The 20,523-nt window shown below is 42.8% G+C and overlaps 1 protein-coding gene across 1 annotated transcript in view; it reads left to right on the top strand.

Annotated features, from left to right (window-relative positions):
- LOC126260450 (odorant receptor Or2-like) overlaps positions 1-19,372 on the top strand; it is a 48,111-nt gene extending 28,739 nt beyond the window's left edge. Inside the window, exons 3-5 of the mRNA XM_049957778.1 lie at positions 323-424; positions 11,437-11,592; positions 19,343-19,372. Of these exons, the coding sequence (XP_049813735.1) occupies positions 323-424; positions 11,437-11,592; positions 19,343-19,372 (288 nt within the window). The remainder of the gene's footprint in view (positions 1-322; positions 425-11,436; positions 11,593-19,342) is intronic.
- The last annotated feature ends 1,151 nt before the right edge of the window (positions 19,373-20,523 follow it).

The following is a 20,523-nucleotide window of genomic DNA, read 5'->3' as shown; positions in this document are numbered from 1 at the left end:
TTTGCTTAGAACTGGGTTTCCTTCTGAGCTCCTGATATTCATACAAGTGGTTCTCTTGTTTTGTTAAACTTAGCATATAAATGCATCGTAAATTTTGAATAATAGCCTGACGAGGAGACGATGTTCAAAACGTGTGTTAATTCAGAAAGTTTAGAATAAAGCATGCAGTGGCCAGAGTATTTAGCACTTAAATGAGTAACATTGCGTATTTCTGAACCTCTCTGAATCATCCATCAGATTTTTTTGGTGTTTTCGTTGAGTGTTTTACTGTGTTCTGTGACGTAGTGGCTGTCAGCTGGTTGGTTGCTGTGTGTGTCGGCAGAGCGCAGAGAGCGACGCCCTGGTGAAGTGCCTGGCCGCCGTGCCCACCATCAGCACGCAGCTGCTGCTCTACTGCCTGGGGGCGCACAGCGTGCGCGAGCAGGTCAGCAGTGTTTACTATCACTTGTAGAGCTAAGTGAAGAATGAAACAAGTCTGGTTCTAGTATCCTCAGACACACAGTGCTGTAACCAACATATGCATCCGTACGATGCAAAGCGAATCATGTAACATCTGTCCTTAATTCTTATATGGTTCCCAACACTGGAGCTGGATACACTGCACCCTTTGCCAGGGCCGGTTTAAGAGGAGTTTGCAGGCGAAAAATTAAAATTTTTGCTATTTTACAAAATAAGTCCTACAATGTTCTTCACTTTTTCCCCGCATAAAATGGTGTATAGCTTACCTTTGTGTGCCTTTTGCAACTACGTAATTTTTAATTTCATTGTACTACTTCCGTATTCTGAAACTACCCAATGTCAGACATGTGTCTCTTTATATGCGATTCTACTGCCTATAAGTGTGTTGTTGAATCAAATCAATGCGAAGTGGTGGAGATAAAGAAACTAGAACGCAATGTACACACACAGACACACAGAAGTGGATGGGAACAAGCCTCCGAAAATTAAATAAACTCTTCGTACCACCAGACTGTGAAATGGCAAGCTACTGACTAGTTGACTGACCGATAAAACAACAGACCAGCTCCAGCATTATTGTGGAAAGGCCATCAAGAATAACGGAAATGATTTAGAAAGTATGAAGAAAGCAGTCTTGGCCTCATAATTCCACAAACTCTCAACTGACAGATACGCAATGCATTCACTTTTCGCACTTGGACCTGAATCCTGGTGTACATTATGGAAAGGTGAAGTCTTGGGAGTGTCTTGTGTTTTGAACACAAGAACTCTATTTCTGAAGCTTTTATGGAACCCATAAAGAGAATTTATGTAAGCCAGGAATGTGTTTACATGGGTGGACTCAAATTCCCAATGAGTCTTTCAACAATATTATCTCGATAAGATATATGGCGAGAATAAGAGTTCTAGCCTATTTTAACATCACGCCAGGTTGTCATGCTTTAGCGAGACATTCCGAGGCTCAGCGTGCAACAGAGTTCACCATTAAGGAAGTAAGGTCAAACAGTAGGAAGAAACATTTAGAGAAGCTGGGTATCAATGACGACGACGCTGATTATGTTGTTGGGTGGTTTTCAGCGTCAGTTAAAAAATATGACAGAATTTTTTGTCATTTTAAACTGTAAACACGATTTTCTGAAGACGACTGTTTCATACTTTAAGTATGAAAGTGGGAAACTCCCACTACAAACTTTTAGGACTTGTAGAGGGGAGTGAGTACATAATATTTTGAAAAGTAGCGTATGTCCGGAAACGTATCGTTTCCGTTCTACAGCCGTTTGAAAACGCGTTTGCTAGGTAAGTATGTAACAGGGTAGAAATGCTGGCGGAGGGTTACGTCGGGTCGACTGATGTCACTTGACGTCTCTCCTACCTCTCTGACCTTCGAGCCTCGTTCACGTGTTTGTGAGTGTTTGAGCAACATGGTTGAGTACCGGTCTGCAGATTACATCGACATGATCCTTCTGAATGGCAAAGCTCACGATAGTGGAAGAGTTGCTCGTCGCCTTTATTCTGGTCGTTCTCCAGAACATCGGACTCTATCGAATACTCTTTCCACTACAATTAGGCAACGGCCTCGAGAAAGTGGGCGTGACTGTGGTGCTCCAAGGAGACGCCGCACACCCGGTTTGGAAGAGGCCGTACTCCAGCACGTTGGAGAGAACCGTCAGTGAGTACACGAGCAATTTCTTTAGCTATTAATGTGTGGGTCGCTGAACACGAACGCCACACTCGTCTTTCGCAGCCCATTAAGTCGGCCGTAGCTGAGCACTGTATTTCCACAGGACATGCTATGGATTTTTCTGCCATGAAAATCTTCGCCCCAGCGAAAACTTTCTGGGATTCAGTTATTAAAGAATCTGTGGAGATACGCCTAGCGCAAAATCTTATAAAACGTGATGGCGGTTTTCAGCTGGACAAGGCTTGGGACCAGGCGATCTCTCTAATCTCCTTTGAGAGAAGACAGTTTATTAATAATGACACGTCTGGCGACATCTTACGTTTGTTTTTAGCGACGCGGGCGCGCATTCCGACAGAGGGCGGACATGTATTTTTCACCTTTACGCATGCGCCTCCGCTCCACAGATAGTACAGTAGCTCCAGAGGGCGTGGATTTCGACAGAGGACGCTCCTGTGTCGGAGGCCAATGCGCATGCGTTTTCGCGCCAATTTTTTGCTATAAAGTTGACTCCGGGAACTCGCAGTCTCCAGTGACGGACACTCACCTGAAGATGGCTGGACGATTGCCAGCCGAAATGTAGTGGCAAGAAGTCAACATGATCCGGCTGCAATCCCGAAATCTCATCGAACATGTTTTCAAATGATTGTACGCGGAAACGGTATGTTTCTTGACTTGGGTTCTAATTCAAATTGCCGACCAGGGTGGCCGAGCGGTTCTAGGCGCTACAGTCTGGAATCGCGCGACCGCTACGGTCGCAGGTTCGAATCCTGCCTCGGGCATGGATGTGTGTGATGTCCTTAGGTTAGTTAGGTTTAAGTAGTTCTAAGTTCTAGGGGACTGATGACCTCAGAAGTTAAGTCCCATAGTGCTCAGAGCCATTTGAACCATTTTTCTAATTCAAATTATTATGTATACACTCCTCTTTACAAGTCCTAAAGTTTGTAACGGGAATTTCCGAACATGCTCTGTATCATGATAGTTACAAGATGCTATTATTCTGACATATTGTTCCTACCGAAGCACAATCACGGCATTTCTTGGAGTAGGTATGAATCTGTAGGCTAGCATGTACAAATATTCACAATAAAAATATACCTCTGGCTCTTTTGCATTCTCCTGCTTCTGCTTTAGTAGATGCAAATAACATGGATAAGTTACCTGTAAGAATTTTAGATTGTTATCTTCATTAGTTCCAAAGATAAAGATGTATAAACTTCTCTCATTTAACATTGATTGCAAATCCCCCTTAACGATGTGCGGAGCCCCTAGCAATGACCGTAAGATCTAACACGATTATGTTTCCAACTTGAATCTCTAACAGATGTGGTACAACTTTATTTTTGAGTCTTTGTATGAACAACGTAATAAAGATTATGCAAGACAGTATCCATCCCGTGACAGTTCACCATCGGCATCGCCAGGAGCCATTTAACGGCGATAACTGCTGCATGCTGCAGGGACTGGCGACATACTGATCCCATGTCCCACTATCACAGATCGCTCCTCGTACTGCCGTGTAGACAGCAGTTGGCCAGTCGGTAGAGGGCTAAGGCATAATACTTGAGTGGCGATGATGACGATTATGATGAAAGGCCCGTCTTTTAGAGCAAGAATGATGACTTTAGTTTTGGGTCACAAGACGAATTCTAGAGCTAAATACGCAGTCACTCTCATTTTCGGAGTCTGCATTCCATTAAATTTCACTTTTACGTTTTTTAACCACATGGCTCTCAGTTTATTTTCAAAGGGGTCCAGTTCAGCGTTTTCGAACACTCTTTATACAGAAACACACACACACGCACACGCACACACACACGCAGAGAGAGAAAGAGAGAGAGAGAGAGAAAGAGAGAGAGAGAGAGGGAGAGAGAGAAAACGGGGAGAGGTGGAGAAAGACGGGTAGGAGGAGGTTTAGAAGGGAGAGGAATGAGAGGTATGATGCAGGCAACTAAGCAAGCAGAGACTCAGAACTGACTGTGAGGTTAATGTAGTGTCATCTTTACTGCAAGTACAGTGGACGTTTGGTGCAAGTCACATTCGAGTTCTGAGATCCCTGAATTTATTTTTTACAGAATATTCACACAAAAGAATTGAAAATTGTTTCATTTCTCAATGTAATCTATCGGTAAACACACCGTCATTCCATGGTCGCTGCGAATATTAATTTGGGAGCTGATTCAACCACTGAAAACACCTGATGTAAAAACGGCACGAGTGAAGGATGTGCGATGACCTGGTGTGACTTTCATTGTTAGAAATAGCCAAAAATACCATTTCAAAGTTCTTTTCATAAAAGAAGAAAACCTCCTGCATATCGTTCGCCTGTTTCGATGGTGTAATCTCCTGGTGAAAGAGCCCAAGTTCATACTTTTTGCAGACGGTTCTCTCTCAGCGCTGCAAGGACTTTTTTCGCAAAACATCTTGTTAGCTCACACCTATCCCGTAGTGCCCCTTGGTAAACCACCAAAACAACTCTCCCACTCGAGTGGCCATGTTGTCTGCCAGGATGGTGCTGAGGCGAGGCTTCGGGTCCGTTTTCACAGGACGAGCGGCTTTCTTCGAACTGTCGCACCCGCGAGCATTCTCCAGATTCACGATAGAATCATCACCCTTCTCATACAACTAGCGGTAAATTTTAACAGGTATTACATAAACCAAGTGGAGCAAATGAATGACTGATCTCTGCTCTTTTCATGAAAACTTCGCCATCTCTAGTGTTGAAAACATTCCTTAATATACTTTCACTGCACAATCCAGTCAGCTGCTTCATTGATAGTACTTTATTCACACGATCGATTATGAAATTATACAATTTGATCTTCAGGAAAACGACTAAGAATGGCAATAATGAACTCAGGACAATGCACCAACACACGAAGTGTCATCACAAATATGTGTAGTTACAACATTTACGACATAAATATTATTTGAAATTATAGAAAGTGAACGAACGTAAAGATAAAGTGAGACGGGAAATTCAAGGGCAAAAAAAGAAAGAGTACTTGAGGATTAAACACTGGAGTGTAACCGTATGACATTATGGTCTGTTCATTACGTCGACTACCAATAAATCCATCAAACTAAAACTACATTGCCTGTCAACGATAATGTAATCAAAACATTAGTGTCTTCCATAAAATGAAGGAAAGAAGTTTTCATCATCTGATTGGCGTCTATATAGTAACAGACATGTGCTTCAGTTATGGCAGTAAGTCAAGAATGTGTATCTAAAGTAGCGGCGTAAAACGCACCATCAAATTACGGAATCATCCTGGTTTTTCAATCATCTATTTATATGTCACAACGTCATTTGATGAAGGAAGATAATAGATCCAAAGATTACAAATATTAATACATAGAAAAGTAAAAGAAAAAAAACCACCATGGTGGGGGGATGGAATGAGTTCATAAAAAGAAGACTAGAACAGGTAGAGAGGAAATTTCTGGTTAATAGAAGTCTTATAGTGTCAAATGTCGGCGTTCATCCGGGGAAGAATTTTCTAACAAAGTACGTATGGAGAACAGCATTGTATGGTAGTGAAACACAGACTGAGGGAAAACTTGAAAAAGAAGAGAATCGAAGAGTTCGAGATGTGGTGCCACAGAAAGGTGCTGAAAAGAAGAATGATTGAGATGGTTCTCCGTAGAATCTGCGAGCAAATAAATATGTGGAAAGCACAAGAAGAAGAAGGGACAGGATAGCAGGACATGTGTTAATACATCAGGCAATACGTTCCATGCTACTAGAACGATCTGAACAGGCCAAAATCTATTAGGAAAGACAGGCATTGATATACGTTCGACAAGTAATTGACGAATTCGGATGTAAATACTACTCTGAGATGAAAAGGTTGGCACAAGAGAGGAAGAAGTGATAAGCCAGATAGAGTCAATCAGAGGATTGAAACAGAAAATACCAGAAGAAGTTCCGAACGTCCAGAATAACCATGCGTGTGGGCTGTTCACTGTGGGCAGTACTTTAGACGTTGAGGAACTACGCTGATGATGATGTGTGATGCCTGCAATGAAGAGCCTACAGGTGTTGTTATTTCTTATCTTTAGGTATCTGTACTTGATGGTACACTACCGGCCATTAAAACTGCTACACCACGAAGATGACGTGCTACAGACGCGAAATTTAACCGACAGGAAGAAGATGCTGTGATATGCAAATGATTAGCTTTTCAGAGCATTCACAGAAGATTGGCGCCGGTGGCGACACCTACAACTTGCTGACATGAGGAAAGTTCCCAACCGATTTCTCATACACAAACAGCAGTTGACCAGCGTTGCCTGATGAAACGTTGTTGTGATGCCTCGTGTAAGGAGGAGAAAAGCGTACCATCATGTTTCCGACTTTGATAAAGGTCGGATTGTAGCCTATCGCGATTGCGGTTTATCGTATTGCGACATTGCTGCTCGCGTTGGTCGAGATCCAATGACTGTTAGCAGAATATGGAATCGGTGGGTTCAGGAGGGTAATACGGAACGCCATGCTGGATCCCAATGGCTTCATATCACTAGCAGTCGAGATGACAGGCATCTTATCCGCATGACTGTAACGGATCGTGCAGACACGTCTCGATCCCTGAGTCAACAGATGGGGACGTTTGCAAGACAACAACCATCTGCACGAACAGTTCGACGACGTTTGCAGCAGCATGGACTATCAGCTCGGAGACCATGGCTGCGGTTACCCTTGACGCTGCATCACAGACAGGAGCGCCTGCGATGGTGTACTCAACGACGAACCTGGGTGCACGAATGGCAAAACGTCAGTTTTTCAGATGAATCCAGGTTCTGTTTACAGAATCATGATGATCGCATCCGTGTTTGGCGACATCGTGATGAACACACATTGGAAGCGTGTATTCGTCATCGCCATACTGGCGTATCACCCGGCGTGATTTTATGGGGCGGTTACACGTCTCGGTCACCTCTTGTTCGCATTGACGGCACTTTGAACAGTGGACGTTACATTTCAGATGTGTTACGACCCGTGGCTCTACCCTTCATTCGATCCCTGTGAAACTCTACATTTCAGCAGGATAATGCACGACCGCATGCTGCAGGTCCTGTACGGGCCTTTCTGGATACAGAAAATGTTCGACTGCTGCCCTGGTCAACAACACGTTCTGCAGATCTCTCAACAATTGGAAACGTCTGGTTAATGGTGGCCAAGCAACTGGCTCGTCACAATACGCAAGACACTACTCGTGATGAACTGTGGTATCGTGTTGAAGCTGCATGGGCAGCTGTACCTGTACACGCCATCCAAACTCTGTTTGACTCAATGCCCAGGCGTATCAAGGTCGTTATTATGGCCAGAGGTTGTTGTTCTGGGTACTGATTTCTCAGGATCTATATACCCAAATTGCATGAAAATGTAATCACATGTCAGTTCTAGTATAATATATTTGTCCAATGGATACCCGTTTATCATCTGCATTTCTTCTTGGTGTAGCAATTTTAAAGGCTAGTAGTGTATATCAGCTGCTTGTGCTTCTTCTGTTTTTAGCACATGGCTTAATGCTATATCGATAATTGACGATGGTGGACAAATCTGAATATTTCCTAGTATATTTTACGTCAGAACGCTTGCTACTCACTCTTGCTTTACTGCCATTATTGGTACTTATAACCGTAGGTGGCCAGGTTGATTCTATCATCGTTTAAAAACTCCCGAAGATGACGCTAAGACAAGTATTTAATGTAAAACACATCGGACCGCAAATATCCGCAAGTACCCCAAAAATGGATGAAAAATGTTGAACATGTGATGTCACCAGATGACGTACATCGCCGCACGTGCAGCGGTGGATCTTATCGGTGGGTCACAGTTGATTATCCTAATCGAAGTCAGGTATTCGGTGTGGCTCCTGGCCTACGTGGGCGACTGTAACAAAATTCAAATGGCTCTGAATACTATGGGACTTAACTTCTGGGGTCATCAGTCCCCTAGAACTTAGAACTACTTAAACCTAACTAACCTAAGGACATCACACACATCCACGCCCAAGGCAGGATTCGAACCTGCGACCGTAGCGGTCTCGCGGTTCCAGACTATAGCGCCTAGAACCGCTCTGCCCGAGTGTAACATGTGGGGCTCAGGGTTCGAATCTTGCGACTGGCAGACAGTATTTGTTTGCATTGCTTTAGACAGTTATGCATTTACATTGAGGTATTTTCATTATTTTATTTACCGGTCTCACTGTCTCCGCTGGTTAACTGCAAAATACAGTACAAGAAAAAGCTACCATACAACATTACAAGTAAATAAGTATCATTGCTACCAGGAAGTGGTCTATGTTTTACGTAAAAAAGTATGAAAGCCAAAAAGAAGGGACAAAATTAAAGAAACCCAAAATAAGCATTTGCTTGGTTACAGCGAGGGCGGTAAGTTTCTACTTTTACAAATGATCGCATTTACAAAAGGTGTTTGAAAAGAGAGCAGTAAAAGCGGAGCGATATGTAGGACTGCCCTTTACGGGTGAGGGTAGGATTGACAAGCTCAGTCGATGTATGTGCGGCCAGGTAAGTCTTCCGGTGATGTCAGATGACCAACACTTGTCGTCCACTTTCGGGGTGTTTCCCAATATTTGCGGCTCCAAGGGTCTTACTCTAAATTATTTTCTGAGTGTTATTTATATCATTTCGGAGGTTTTTAAACGGTAATAAGAATCACCTTCTATAGACGTGAAACAGATGATGAGAATTTCTGCTTCTATGTTTTACAACGAAGCACTTGTGTTTTGGCAAAATTATCTTTGACAGACCAACGTAGTTTCAGTTTGTTCGGTTTCTTACTAGTCCACAAAGACGGTAGCGCAGTGTTGAAAATCCTGTACAACTAAGATGTATAAATACACAAAATTCTTTGGCTACACGTATTCGTGATGATACTTTATACAGGGTGTTACAAAAAGGGACGGCCAAACTTTCAGGAAACATTCCTCACACACAAATAAAGAAAAAATGTTATGTGGACATGTGTCCGGAAACGCTTAATTTCCATGTTAGAGCTCATTTTAGTTTCTTCCACCTACGCTCAATGGAGCACGTTATCATGATTTCATACGGGATACTCTACCTGTGCTGCTAGAACATGTGCCTTTACAAGTACGACACAACATGTTGTTCATGCACGATGGAGCTCCTGCACATTTCAGTCGAAGTGTTCGTATGCTTCTTAACAACAGATTTGGTGACCGATGAAGTGGTAGAGGCGGACCAATTCCATGGTCTCCACGCCCTCCTGAACTCAACCCTCTTCACTTTCATTTATGGGGGCATTTGAAAGCTCTTGTCTACGCAACCCCGGTACCAAATGTAGAGACTCTTCGTGCTCGTATTGTGGACGGCTGTGATACAATACGCCATTCTCCAGGGCTGCATCAGCGCATCAGGGATTCCATGCAACGAAGGGTGGATGCATGTGTCCTCGCTAACGGAGGACATTTTGAACATTTCCTGTAACAAAGTGTTTGAAGTCACGCTGGTACGTTCTGTTGCTGTGTGTTTCCATTCAATGATTAATGTGATTTGAAGAGAAGTAATAAAATGAGCTCTAATATTGTAAGTAATCGTTTCCGGGCACATGTCCACAAAGCATATTTTCTTTCTTTGTGTGTGAGGAATGTTTCCTGAAAGTTTGGCCGTACCTTTTTGTAACACCCTGTATATGGCTCCATTGAAATGAGTTCATTTTCGCTATTGTTTTATGTTATGCTCATGGCGCAATCTAAATGTATACCTTCGAGGTCGATCATGTGGATTAAATACCATCAAGAAAGTAACTTAATGGATTATTCCACAGCAGTATATCCATGAAATAAATACAGTGAGGTGACGAAAGACAAGGGATAGTGATATTCACGTTTGCTGATAGCGTTTGTATCGCGTGCACAAGCTATAAAATGGCAGTGCATTGGCGGAGCTATCATTTGTACTGAGGTGATTCGTGAGAAGAGGTTTCCGACGTGAGTATGGCTGGATGACAAGATTTAACAGGCTTTGGACGCGAACTGGTAGTTCGAGCTAGACTCATAGGTTAGTTAGTGTTTAACGTCCCGTCGACAACGAGGTCATTAGAGAGACTCATAGGACATAACAGTTTCAGAAATTGTTAGGGAATTCAGTATTCCGTGATCCACAGTGTGAAGAGTGTGGCGATAATACCAATTTTCAGGCATTACCTCTCACCACGGATAAGGCTTTGGCCGACGGCCTTCACTTAACGAGGGAGAGTAGCGGCGTTTGCGCAGAGTTGTCAGTGCTAACAGACAGGCAACACTGCGGGAAATAATCGCAGAAATCAATGTGGAAAGTACGACGAAGGTATCCGTTACGACAGTGCGGCGTTAATAGGCTATGGCAGCAGACGACGGCTGCGAGTGCCTTTGCTATCAACACATCTCCATCAGCACCTCTCTTAGACGAGTGGACAACCGTAGCCTAGTTTCATGAGTCTCTATTTCAGTTTGTAAGAGCTGAGGTACGTTTCGAGTATTGTGCAGACCCCACGAAGCCGTAGAACCAAGTTGTCAATAAGACACAGTGCATGTTAGTGGTAGCTCCATAATGTGTGAGTCCAACTGAAGCGATCATTGGCCAGAAATTATGTTCGGCTGGTTGGAGAACGTTTTCAGCCATTCATGTATTTCTTGTACCCAAACAACGATGTTACATTTATGAATGAGAATGCGCCATGTCACCGGGCCATAATCGTTCAAGATTGGTTTGGCGGCCATTCTGGACAGTTCTAGCGAATGATTTGGTCACCCAGACCGTCCAACATGAATCCCATGGAACATTTATTGGACATAGTCGAGTTGGTGCAAAAAATCGTGCACCGGCAACACTTCAGCAATTATGGATGGCTGTAGATGCAGCATGACCCAGTATTTCAGCAGGGGACTTCCAGCGACTTGTGGAGACCATGCCGCGTAGAGTTGGTGCGCTACGCAAGGCAAAAGGAGGCCCGAGACGATATTAGGATGTACCCCCTGAATTTTGTCACCTCAGTATAATGCTGCTAGGTTTCCATCCACAACGCTGAAGCTCACAAAAACTGACTTCCTCACAATCGTCGTTGCCGCTAGAGTTCTGTGTTATGTTCAGTGCTGCCATCTGTACCACACACACATAAATAGCGCATGCATATTTGATGCCTAACAGCATACTCCTATTGGCTCCCAATCCTGAGGAAGCAACGTCAAAGACCTGGGAACTTGAACGTACCTCGTGTAGTGAGTGCACTCACCGTTGCAAGGTACTGATACGAGTGCCACTTTCAGGGCGAGTCGGTGTCGCTGGCGGCGTACAGCTGCGGCTGGCCGGACGCCCCCGGCTGCTGCCGGCGAGCGCTGCTGCTGGTGATGCGGCGCGCACAGCGCCCTCTAGCGCTCACCGCCGGCGGCATCTACCCCATACAGAGGGCCACCTTCCTCTCGGTGAGTGACGCTATCTAGCTGCTCCTTAACGTTAGCCAGAAGCTGTGCAACAAAATAGTTACTGAGTTTTATTTACCTGCACCACAACACATTTCATTTCCTTGCCAAAGTCCTCTGCCTAATCACTGTGTCAAAAGGCAACCTTCCTTCCTTAAGCCGTCGGCACACGGACCGTGCATCCCAACGTTGAGCGTTGAGCGTGCCGAGTTTATGACGTCATAGCGTGAAATAGCACATTCCGAACGTGCAGAGCAATATCTGGCATGTCAGATATTCTGAGCGTGCGTCTGAGCGTTGGCCAATGAGATGGCACAACACCACTTACGTCACACGCACGCCGTCTTCCTTCGGTACAGAGTTGTGAGGCGCCATATTGGCATTCATTTCAAGCCAATATGTGTATATGCCGTTTCTGAGCACCAGAAAATTGAGAATCACTGGAAAACCCGTTGTTAACTGTGTCATTCGTTCCAATAAAATATGAGAAACATCATATTCATGGTAAAAGAATTATTGTAACTTGCGGATTATGAGAGTACGCTATTTGAAGGCAGCGACACACTGAAGATCCACCCAAAACGCATTGTTCTTGGTACAGTTTGTTATAGTTAAATTTCAATTAGTAACATATGTACGATTAAGGTTTTCAGGAACAGATAACATTCTATGATAGATGCATGGGGCATGTTGTTGGTGTAGAGTAATGACTAGCGTCGCTGTCTGCAGTTGAGTTGCATGTTGGGGCGCTGGCTCGCGTCTTGCCACTTCTATGTTTTTTTCCCTAACATTCGCGTTTTTATTAGGTTCTGTTACTTTCTTATTGGTTTAATATAAGTATATACTATAATATTTGATGTTATGTAAATATAAGTTCACCTTTTTTTGAGGGGTGACTGTTCGATTGGCTTAATCTACAGGACAGCTTGCGCTACTTGTATAAAGATATTTTGCTCCTTTTTCTTTTACGCTTCGTAATTCATTTGTTGCAAAGATTCTGCTACTGGGTAGAAACAGTGATCAAGTAAGACTCACCTTGGGATTTTACTAAAATGTTGGAATGAGGAAATAATGCTTATCTTATGCGGAGAAGTATTCCAAATTTGTACCGCACTGTTTCTAATGGAACTTTTATAAGCCTGTGTCCTTATTGATTCGACATGGTACTTTCCTTCTCGTGGACGATGGAGGAAATGTGCGTTTCAATAGAGCTAACGTGGTTATTTTACACGCGCCCGTAGAGTAAACAATGTGATTTATGAACTAGAAACATCCATCAACTGCCGCTGGAGTGCCTTGCGATCGCGTATACCACGTTGGGGCTCACGTACCGTATGCACAAGTGGCATCGTTTCTGAGCGTTCAGCAGCACGTTCAACTCGGCACGCTCAACGTTAACGTTCGGCAGCACGGTCCGTGTGCCGACGGCTTTAAGCACAGGCAAACAGAGAGAGGGCTGTCCACATGGTTGGCTCTGTAGACTCACACAGAGTGCGGGGAGGGCGCGGCGATCTAGTTGTCGAATGGTGCTCATTGTGTTATGCGATATCTTTCAGCTTGTAACCTAACCCACACCCTCCCATAATTAATTGACACGCGTAACCCTAAGTCCTGTAATTTTCAAGACAGCCATATAACTAACAAGACAAAAAAGGGCGCACAATGAAGAGATCTGAATGGAAGGGAAATCATCGACAGACGTGATAAACAAGTACAGACAGACAAATGATTAAAATTTCAGAAAATTTGGATGATTTATTCAAGAGAAAGGGTTTCATAATTTGAGCAAGTCAATAACGCATTGGTCCAGCTCTGTCCCTTATTAAAGCTGTTATTCGGGTTCTCATTGATTGATACAGCGGCCGGCCGGCGTGGCCGAGCGGTTCTAGGCGCTTCTGTCCGGAACTGCGCGACTGCTACGGTCGCAGGTTCGAATCCTGCCTCGGGCATGGATGTGTGTGATGTCCTTAGGTTAGTTAGGTTTAAGTCGTTCTAAGTTCTAGGGGACCTCAGATGTTAAGTCCCATAGTGCTCAGAGCCATTTGATTGATACAGCCTTTGGATGTCCTCTTGAGGGATGTCGTGTCAAATTCTGTCCAACAGTAGAAAAATGGGAACTCAGTTTTATTTACCCACTCCACAACACACTTTAATGCCTTGCCAAAGTGGGAACGGGCATTATATTGCTGAAATGTAAGCCCAGCACCGCTTGCCATGAAGGGCAACAAAACGGGGCGAGAATATGGTCGACGTACCGCTGCTCCGTATGGATGCAGCTGATGACGACCATCCCATTGGATGTCTTAAGTGATGAGTACCACTTTGAATTCAGCATGGATGACCAGAGAAGACATGCTGTAGACGCCCCAGACAGTCATAGGACAACGACCCGCAGTACCCTTACAGCACAACGGTAAGTCGAAGGTATTCTACGTCCCTTTTTGTTGCCTCTCATGACAAGCCGTGCTGGGCTTCCATTTCAGCAAAATAATGCCCGCTCGCTCACGGCGAGGGTTTCTATTGCATGTCTTTGTGCTTCCGAAGCCCCACCATGGCCAGCAAGGTCGTTGGACCTCTCCCTAGTTGAGAATTATGGATAGGGCCCTCCAATCGACTCTGGGCTTTGACAATCTAACGCGCCAATTGCACAGAATTTGGGAAGACATCTCTCGCGAGTGCATCCAACAACTCTATCAATCAATGTGAAGCAGAATAAGTTGCTGCATGAGAGTAGAGGTGGACAAACGCGCTACTGACTTGCTCAATTTGTGACACTCCTTGTCTTGAATAAATCATCCGCTTTATTTTTCTGAAATTGTAATTATATATTTGTCTGTACATGTAAATCATATCTATTAATTTCCGCCTCAATGGATAAATTCTTGGGGGGGGGGGCTTATTTTTTTTTGTCTTAGAGCGTATTCCAAAGTATACAGTGCAAGTAAAATGCGAATAAGTGTACTATTGAAATTTATTATGCCAGGCAAATACGTTGCACTAATTAAAATCGAAACTAATTAAATGTGTAATTGTATTAACTCGTCATCAGTAGTTGTCGAGAATGTTTCTAATTTTGAATGAAATTGAGCAAAACTCAGGTTGTTTTATAAAATAATACGGACGCCACCTTGTGTCTGAGGAAAATTTTTTAAACTGATGATGCTGAGTGAAGTAATGAAGTTACGTAATAATTACTGAAATTTCTTCGAACGTTGATGGTCAATGCACGCGAAGGGCGTGGGGGGGGGGGGGGGTGTTCGCTTGAAAATAAAAGGTACTATAACATGTTTGAAAGTTAATTGCTATCACGCTGAACACTTTGCAATAATCTAAAATCAGTTTCGAAGATGGTGGCGAGTGTGTGACATGTGCTAGTTTGGCTCGCAAGTTTACCTGAAATTCGGAGGCGTTGCTAAGCAGTTAGCTTGATCAAGATTAGTGTGACGAGTGCCTAGTGTCACATTAACAACTCATTTTAAGTATATATTACGTGAATCTACTCTTAAAATTGAAAACCGTCGAACAACGTGCAGCACCGCTAACGGCCAGGCTGCCGAGAGTGCTGGGTCCGCGAGCCATCACTGAGAACTGTGGCCGCTTGGCCCGGCATCGCTGACGTTGCCGCATCCGTCAAGGCTGAGGTTTGCGGCGCTCAACAAGTACAGGATGTACTTGGGTTTTTTGTCTAGACCATCACTGATGCAGTCACTGTAGCAATGTCGCACGAAATACAGCAGACTCTGGAGGCGAATGCGAGCAAGATCCGTGATCTGAACAAATCGTTAAAAGAAACTGAGGAAAGGGCACAGAGAATTCTCACGAACTTAAAGAGTATCAGAGACGCCATAAACTCAGACTGTTCGGGATTCCAGAGAATAGCACTGAGAGTGCAAAAGAATTAGTATCGAATCTTGTCCGCGAGAAGCTAGGCTTGCAGGTGACACTAAATGACAGTGGTGGAAGGCATAGAGTGGACGCCGGACGCCAGGATCTAAAAACCGAGACCAATAATAGTGTAGTTCATGTCGTACAGGGAAAAATCTGAAATCTTCAGAGTGAAGAAGAAACCCGCAATGTCACGTCTGACGATAAGAGAGGATCTCACCTGTGAATGATTAAACATTTTGAACAACGCGATTTCGAGATTTTGGTTACAAAGGATGGCAGATCAATGAGGAAAACCAAAAAGTGGAGAAAGCTCAGTTTGCAGTGCAAATGAACTAGAAATCTTATGATTTAGGAGGTAAGAACATGTCATCCCTTTCTGCTGCTACTTTGTGCGTTTATACTGTTATTGCAGGTTTTAGTTAACCATAACTTAAGTAATGTCTTAACTATTTTGTTATACTTCATTACTTACCTCTGTCCTTACTTACTTTGTCAATTACTGTACCACCTTAGCCTTACTTCAGTTTCTATTTACCAGTTTAATATCATATTGTTGTACTCATAATAGTACACTCAGTTTTTATTCCGTTTACCTTACTTTCAATACTGTTAGGCACAGATTATTCTAGCTCTGCTTAGCTAGCTTCTTATCCTGTCACCAGTCGGCTGTTTAACTACTGCTGCAAATCCAGCTGACTTTGGCCACAAAACATCCCTCCAGCCTCAAGATTTCTACCTGTCTTAAATCCCCCCCCCCCCACTTTCATTATGTTTCGTTATCTCGCCAGCGCTTACTCGGAGTGTCAAGCGTCCAGCACCAGCATCCTAGCGCGCTCTGCATCTGAACTCACCAAACTCCATGTTGAAAGTGAAAATGTCCAATCATTGCCAGCTCATCTGAGTTCCGGTATATATTACGAGACATAGACATCCATGTAATACTTCTGTGACAGACCTGGCTCAACCAAAATATTTCTTCAAGTTCGATAAATCTAGATGACTACATCTTTCTAAGACATAAGAGATGTAACAGACGAGGGAGTGGAGTAGGGGCATATAATCCCTGTGATTTATCACCTACTGTGGTACACACATCCACCAATAATGAACTTAAACAATTGAAATATACGTTCATAGAGATCAAATCCCTTAACAGAAAGTGTCTGTTGTGTGGCCTCTACAAACATTCTAAGTAGTCGGATTTTCCTGCTTCAAAACCGCCCCTTCAACCCTCAAATCGACATTCGAGCATGTAATTGTAACTGGTGACATTAACATAAATTTTCTATACAATAGCCCTTCCAGTGTGAAATTTGAGCGGATGCTTTTTTCTCCGAACGTGTCGCTACTCCAGCTTGTCCGTACCAATCATACGAACAGTAATCACACTGTAATATATATATTTACAACAAAATCACCAAACAGAGTGATTCGTACGTCTCAATTATTTGCACCTGGCATGTCTGCTCATGACATAATTTTCATGACGTACTGGGTAGAACGTTCCGCAAAGCAACCACAACTTACTACATTCCGAGACTTCAAACTCAAACTCATTAATTAATCTGAACTTGCAACTGAGGATCAAGAAATAGTTTGAGGGAAGTCTTCCACTCCATCCTCGGACATAAACGAAAACCTTTATGGATTTACTAACAATCTTACTTTATTATATGACAAGTATGCCTCTCTAAAGACCAAAACAATAAGAAAGGAACCAGCCACCTTGGTTATCTGAAGAATTAAAACACTTCATGTATCTCAGAGACGCTGCACATAGGGTACACAAATTGCTCCCCACGCCTGAAAATCGTATTATTTACAATCAGAAGAGGAACAAGGTCAGTCAAGCTGTGAGAAATGCAACACTCAGGGATGCCCATACATTAACCGACAAGAGAAGTAGACCACCTACCCCATGCAAAAACCTATGTGGTTTTGGCATAGGCAAGGTACAAGCTGCAGCTGATCCCATTGTCCCAGCCGAAGAAATGAACCGGTACTTCACGTTACCTGCAACCACAACTGAACCGCAGACGAAACAGAGACATTGATTACTTCGTGGGGGTAAACGACTGAAGCCATGGAAACTTCTACCGACAGAATATTACTTGCAATACCATAAAAAAAGCCACCTATCTTATCACAGCAGCATCTACTGGACACGAAAGCATCGCAGTCCAAAAATGAAGCTTATTATGGACCCACTACTGTCCACTGTAGCAGATATCCTTCAATCACTCAGGAACAACAAGTGTTTTGACAGAGACGTGGAAACAGGGAGGACTATTTAAGTCACTACCTGCAAACGACGTTGCCACAGCACTATCTGATTACTGATATATTTGCATTCTTTATGCACTGTCCAAGGCCTCAGAATATATATAGCCCACAACCAGCCAACCAACTAACAACCTACTAGACGAATATCAATCGGGTTTCCGTAAACATCGTAGCACAACATCTGCCTTAATAAAGGCAACAGATGACCTGAATCTCGCCGTGGATGCACAAGAGGCGACTATTATGCGCTTCTTAGACTTCAGCAAAACCTTTGACATTCATATTTTGCTTGCTAAACATAGCCTAAATTTCTCGCAAAGGGCAATGCAATGGTTTCGCTCATACCTGACGTCTCGCCAGCATTGCGTCATCCCTGGCACCATCAATTAACAATCGAGACCGATAGTATCAGGAGTGCCCCAGGTCCCGGTATTAGATCCTATATTCCGTTCATTGTATCTCACAGATGTGTCACCAATTTTGCCCTACAGAAAATACCACATGTGTGCTGGTAATCGACAGTTATATTTAAGTACAAAATCACTAAATGTGAAGAAAGCTGTGGAGAATTTCAATACCGGTTTGCTCTACCAAAGTGGGCGCACTCTTGAAGCTCAACCCACTCAAAACCTAAGCAATATTGGCTGGTCATTCTAGGCTCATTAGCCTGAAATATCGGAAATGCTAACAATTTTTAAACCTAAATGGGACAAATATCAACTTATCTCCTCCAGAAAAGAGTCTAGGAGTAATAATAGATGAAAATCTAAACTTCACTGAGCATGTAGCTGCAATGTACAAGAAGCTATCAGCACTTCTCCATGTACTACAGAAATATAAAAAGCTCTTGACTCTTGACCTTAAAAAGAAACTCAACCATTAACTTTCATTTATTGATTACAGCGCTGTTATCGTGCAAGGTTTTTCTCAGAGAAGGTCATGGTGCCTGAAACTTCTTATGAAAGCCTGTGTTCATTATATCTGTTATGTTCGACTCTTTAATCGTATTTCACTATCATATGCACAGGTATCCTGGTCGCTTGCAGACGAGTGTAGAGATGTCCAAACCCTCTGCCATCTCTACGTCTTATTAACATACACTACATTGCCCCTCACGTCTCTCCTCGTCCTTAACGCTTATGTTTGAACAACATGGCAGAAATACCCGTTTCCATCAGAGCAAAATCCTCTCTGTCCCACTCCATCGTTCAGTCCTCCACAGTAGCAGGAACTCGTCTTTGGAATTATCTCCAGCGTTCTATTGGAGAACTGAGTACATAACCATGTTCAGAAGACAGTTAATCACATATCTGCTAAAACAACAACAATTATTACCGTTGTCCCTGCACTCTCTCGTTACCCTTGTACGAGTACATCCATCTTTCCAGTCAGATCTTCCTCGTTTCCCAATATTCTTAGCTGGACGCAGACTCCTCAAATTTCCTTTCACCTGAACTCGTTGTACCAGAAATTTCAGTTTTTCACATCAATAAGTTCTATGTATATCTGCCACTGTCATTCATGTTCTTATAGTCGTTATTATTATTATTATTATTATTAATAATAATATTATCATTATTAGTTGCTACAGCAGCCGCAGGAGCAGCAGTAGTAACAGAAGTACTGTCACTATTAACTTCATTAGTTCATAGTCAGTATTATTTGATCCGATCATTTTGTCATATTAAAATTGTTATTTCTTAGGAAACTTTGATGTAAAAAGGGTAATGCATGTGTAGAATCTTGGTCACACGTAAGATGGGCCTAATACTTCTGATCAGATAAGATTGAATAAATAAATAAAGCAAAAGTTATTCGTTAATTGTGACACATAACGCAATAATGATAGAGAAACGTTAGTTCACTATGATGCTTGCTATCTGTATGTTTCATTAAACAAAACTCATTATTAGAAATGCTATAAATGGACATGGAATACGTCATAATTAGCAGCAATGGGTGTAGGCAATGGCGAAAGTACGAAAGCCAAGAACCACATGACGTAAGGATAAATACATAAATTTACATTCTAGACAAACTGATGTCAGAAAGACAATGAAAGTAGTTAAATTTCCTGAAGTTAATCAACACTGCCAGTTAAACTGTAAAGCGAACAAAATTTAGGGTTTTCTTGCCGAATCTTATATAAATTTAAAATACAAGGTTTTTCATTTATGTGACACCGTTGGTAGTGATTATTTTGGGGTAATTATTAACACCGAATAATTTTGAAGTTAGCAAAACATCAGTAATGTTCGTAATGTTCAGTTCTTGATTCTTATACGTTGGCAAATCTGTTACATTTCTACGTTTCTGAAATGGTACAGCCTTACTTTGATGTGGAGTTGCTGCTGGCGATGTGGTGTTAGAAGTTGTCAGGCGACAGACTCCTCCTTCCATTTACGAACAGAATGAAGTGTATCTGACCACATGACACTCTTCTTTTATTAATAGTTCTGAAACTCTTCCCAAATAGCTTCTGTACTGTGGCTCACACTACTGCACTTTATCTTTACACTGTCTTGCCCAACATTTTGTCACCACGAGATCCACACACTAAACTTTATGCCCTTTCGCCATAACCCATATCCAGTCTCCCCAATTGTCAATTTGCAACAGTATATGTGGGCGTTTTTCCATACCAACGGTGTTAGTGTATTGTCGGGATTGTTATTATACACAGCGAAAACCCCGACTTCGCCAAAATGTCTACTATCTACTCAATCATGTACAACAGTTTTTTTAAGTGATGTATAATAAGTT

This window comes from Schistocerca nitens, chromosome 5, assembly GCF_023898315.1.
Source record: "Schistocerca nitens isolate TAMUIC-IGC-003100 chromosome 5, iqSchNite1.1, whole genome shotgun sequence".
Lineage (NCBI taxonomy): Eukaryota > Metazoa > Arthropoda > Insecta > Orthoptera > Acrididae > Schistocerca > Schistocerca nitens.
Note: the sequence above shows the minus strand (reverse complement) of the source record. Positions and strands in the feature narration are given on the sequence as shown.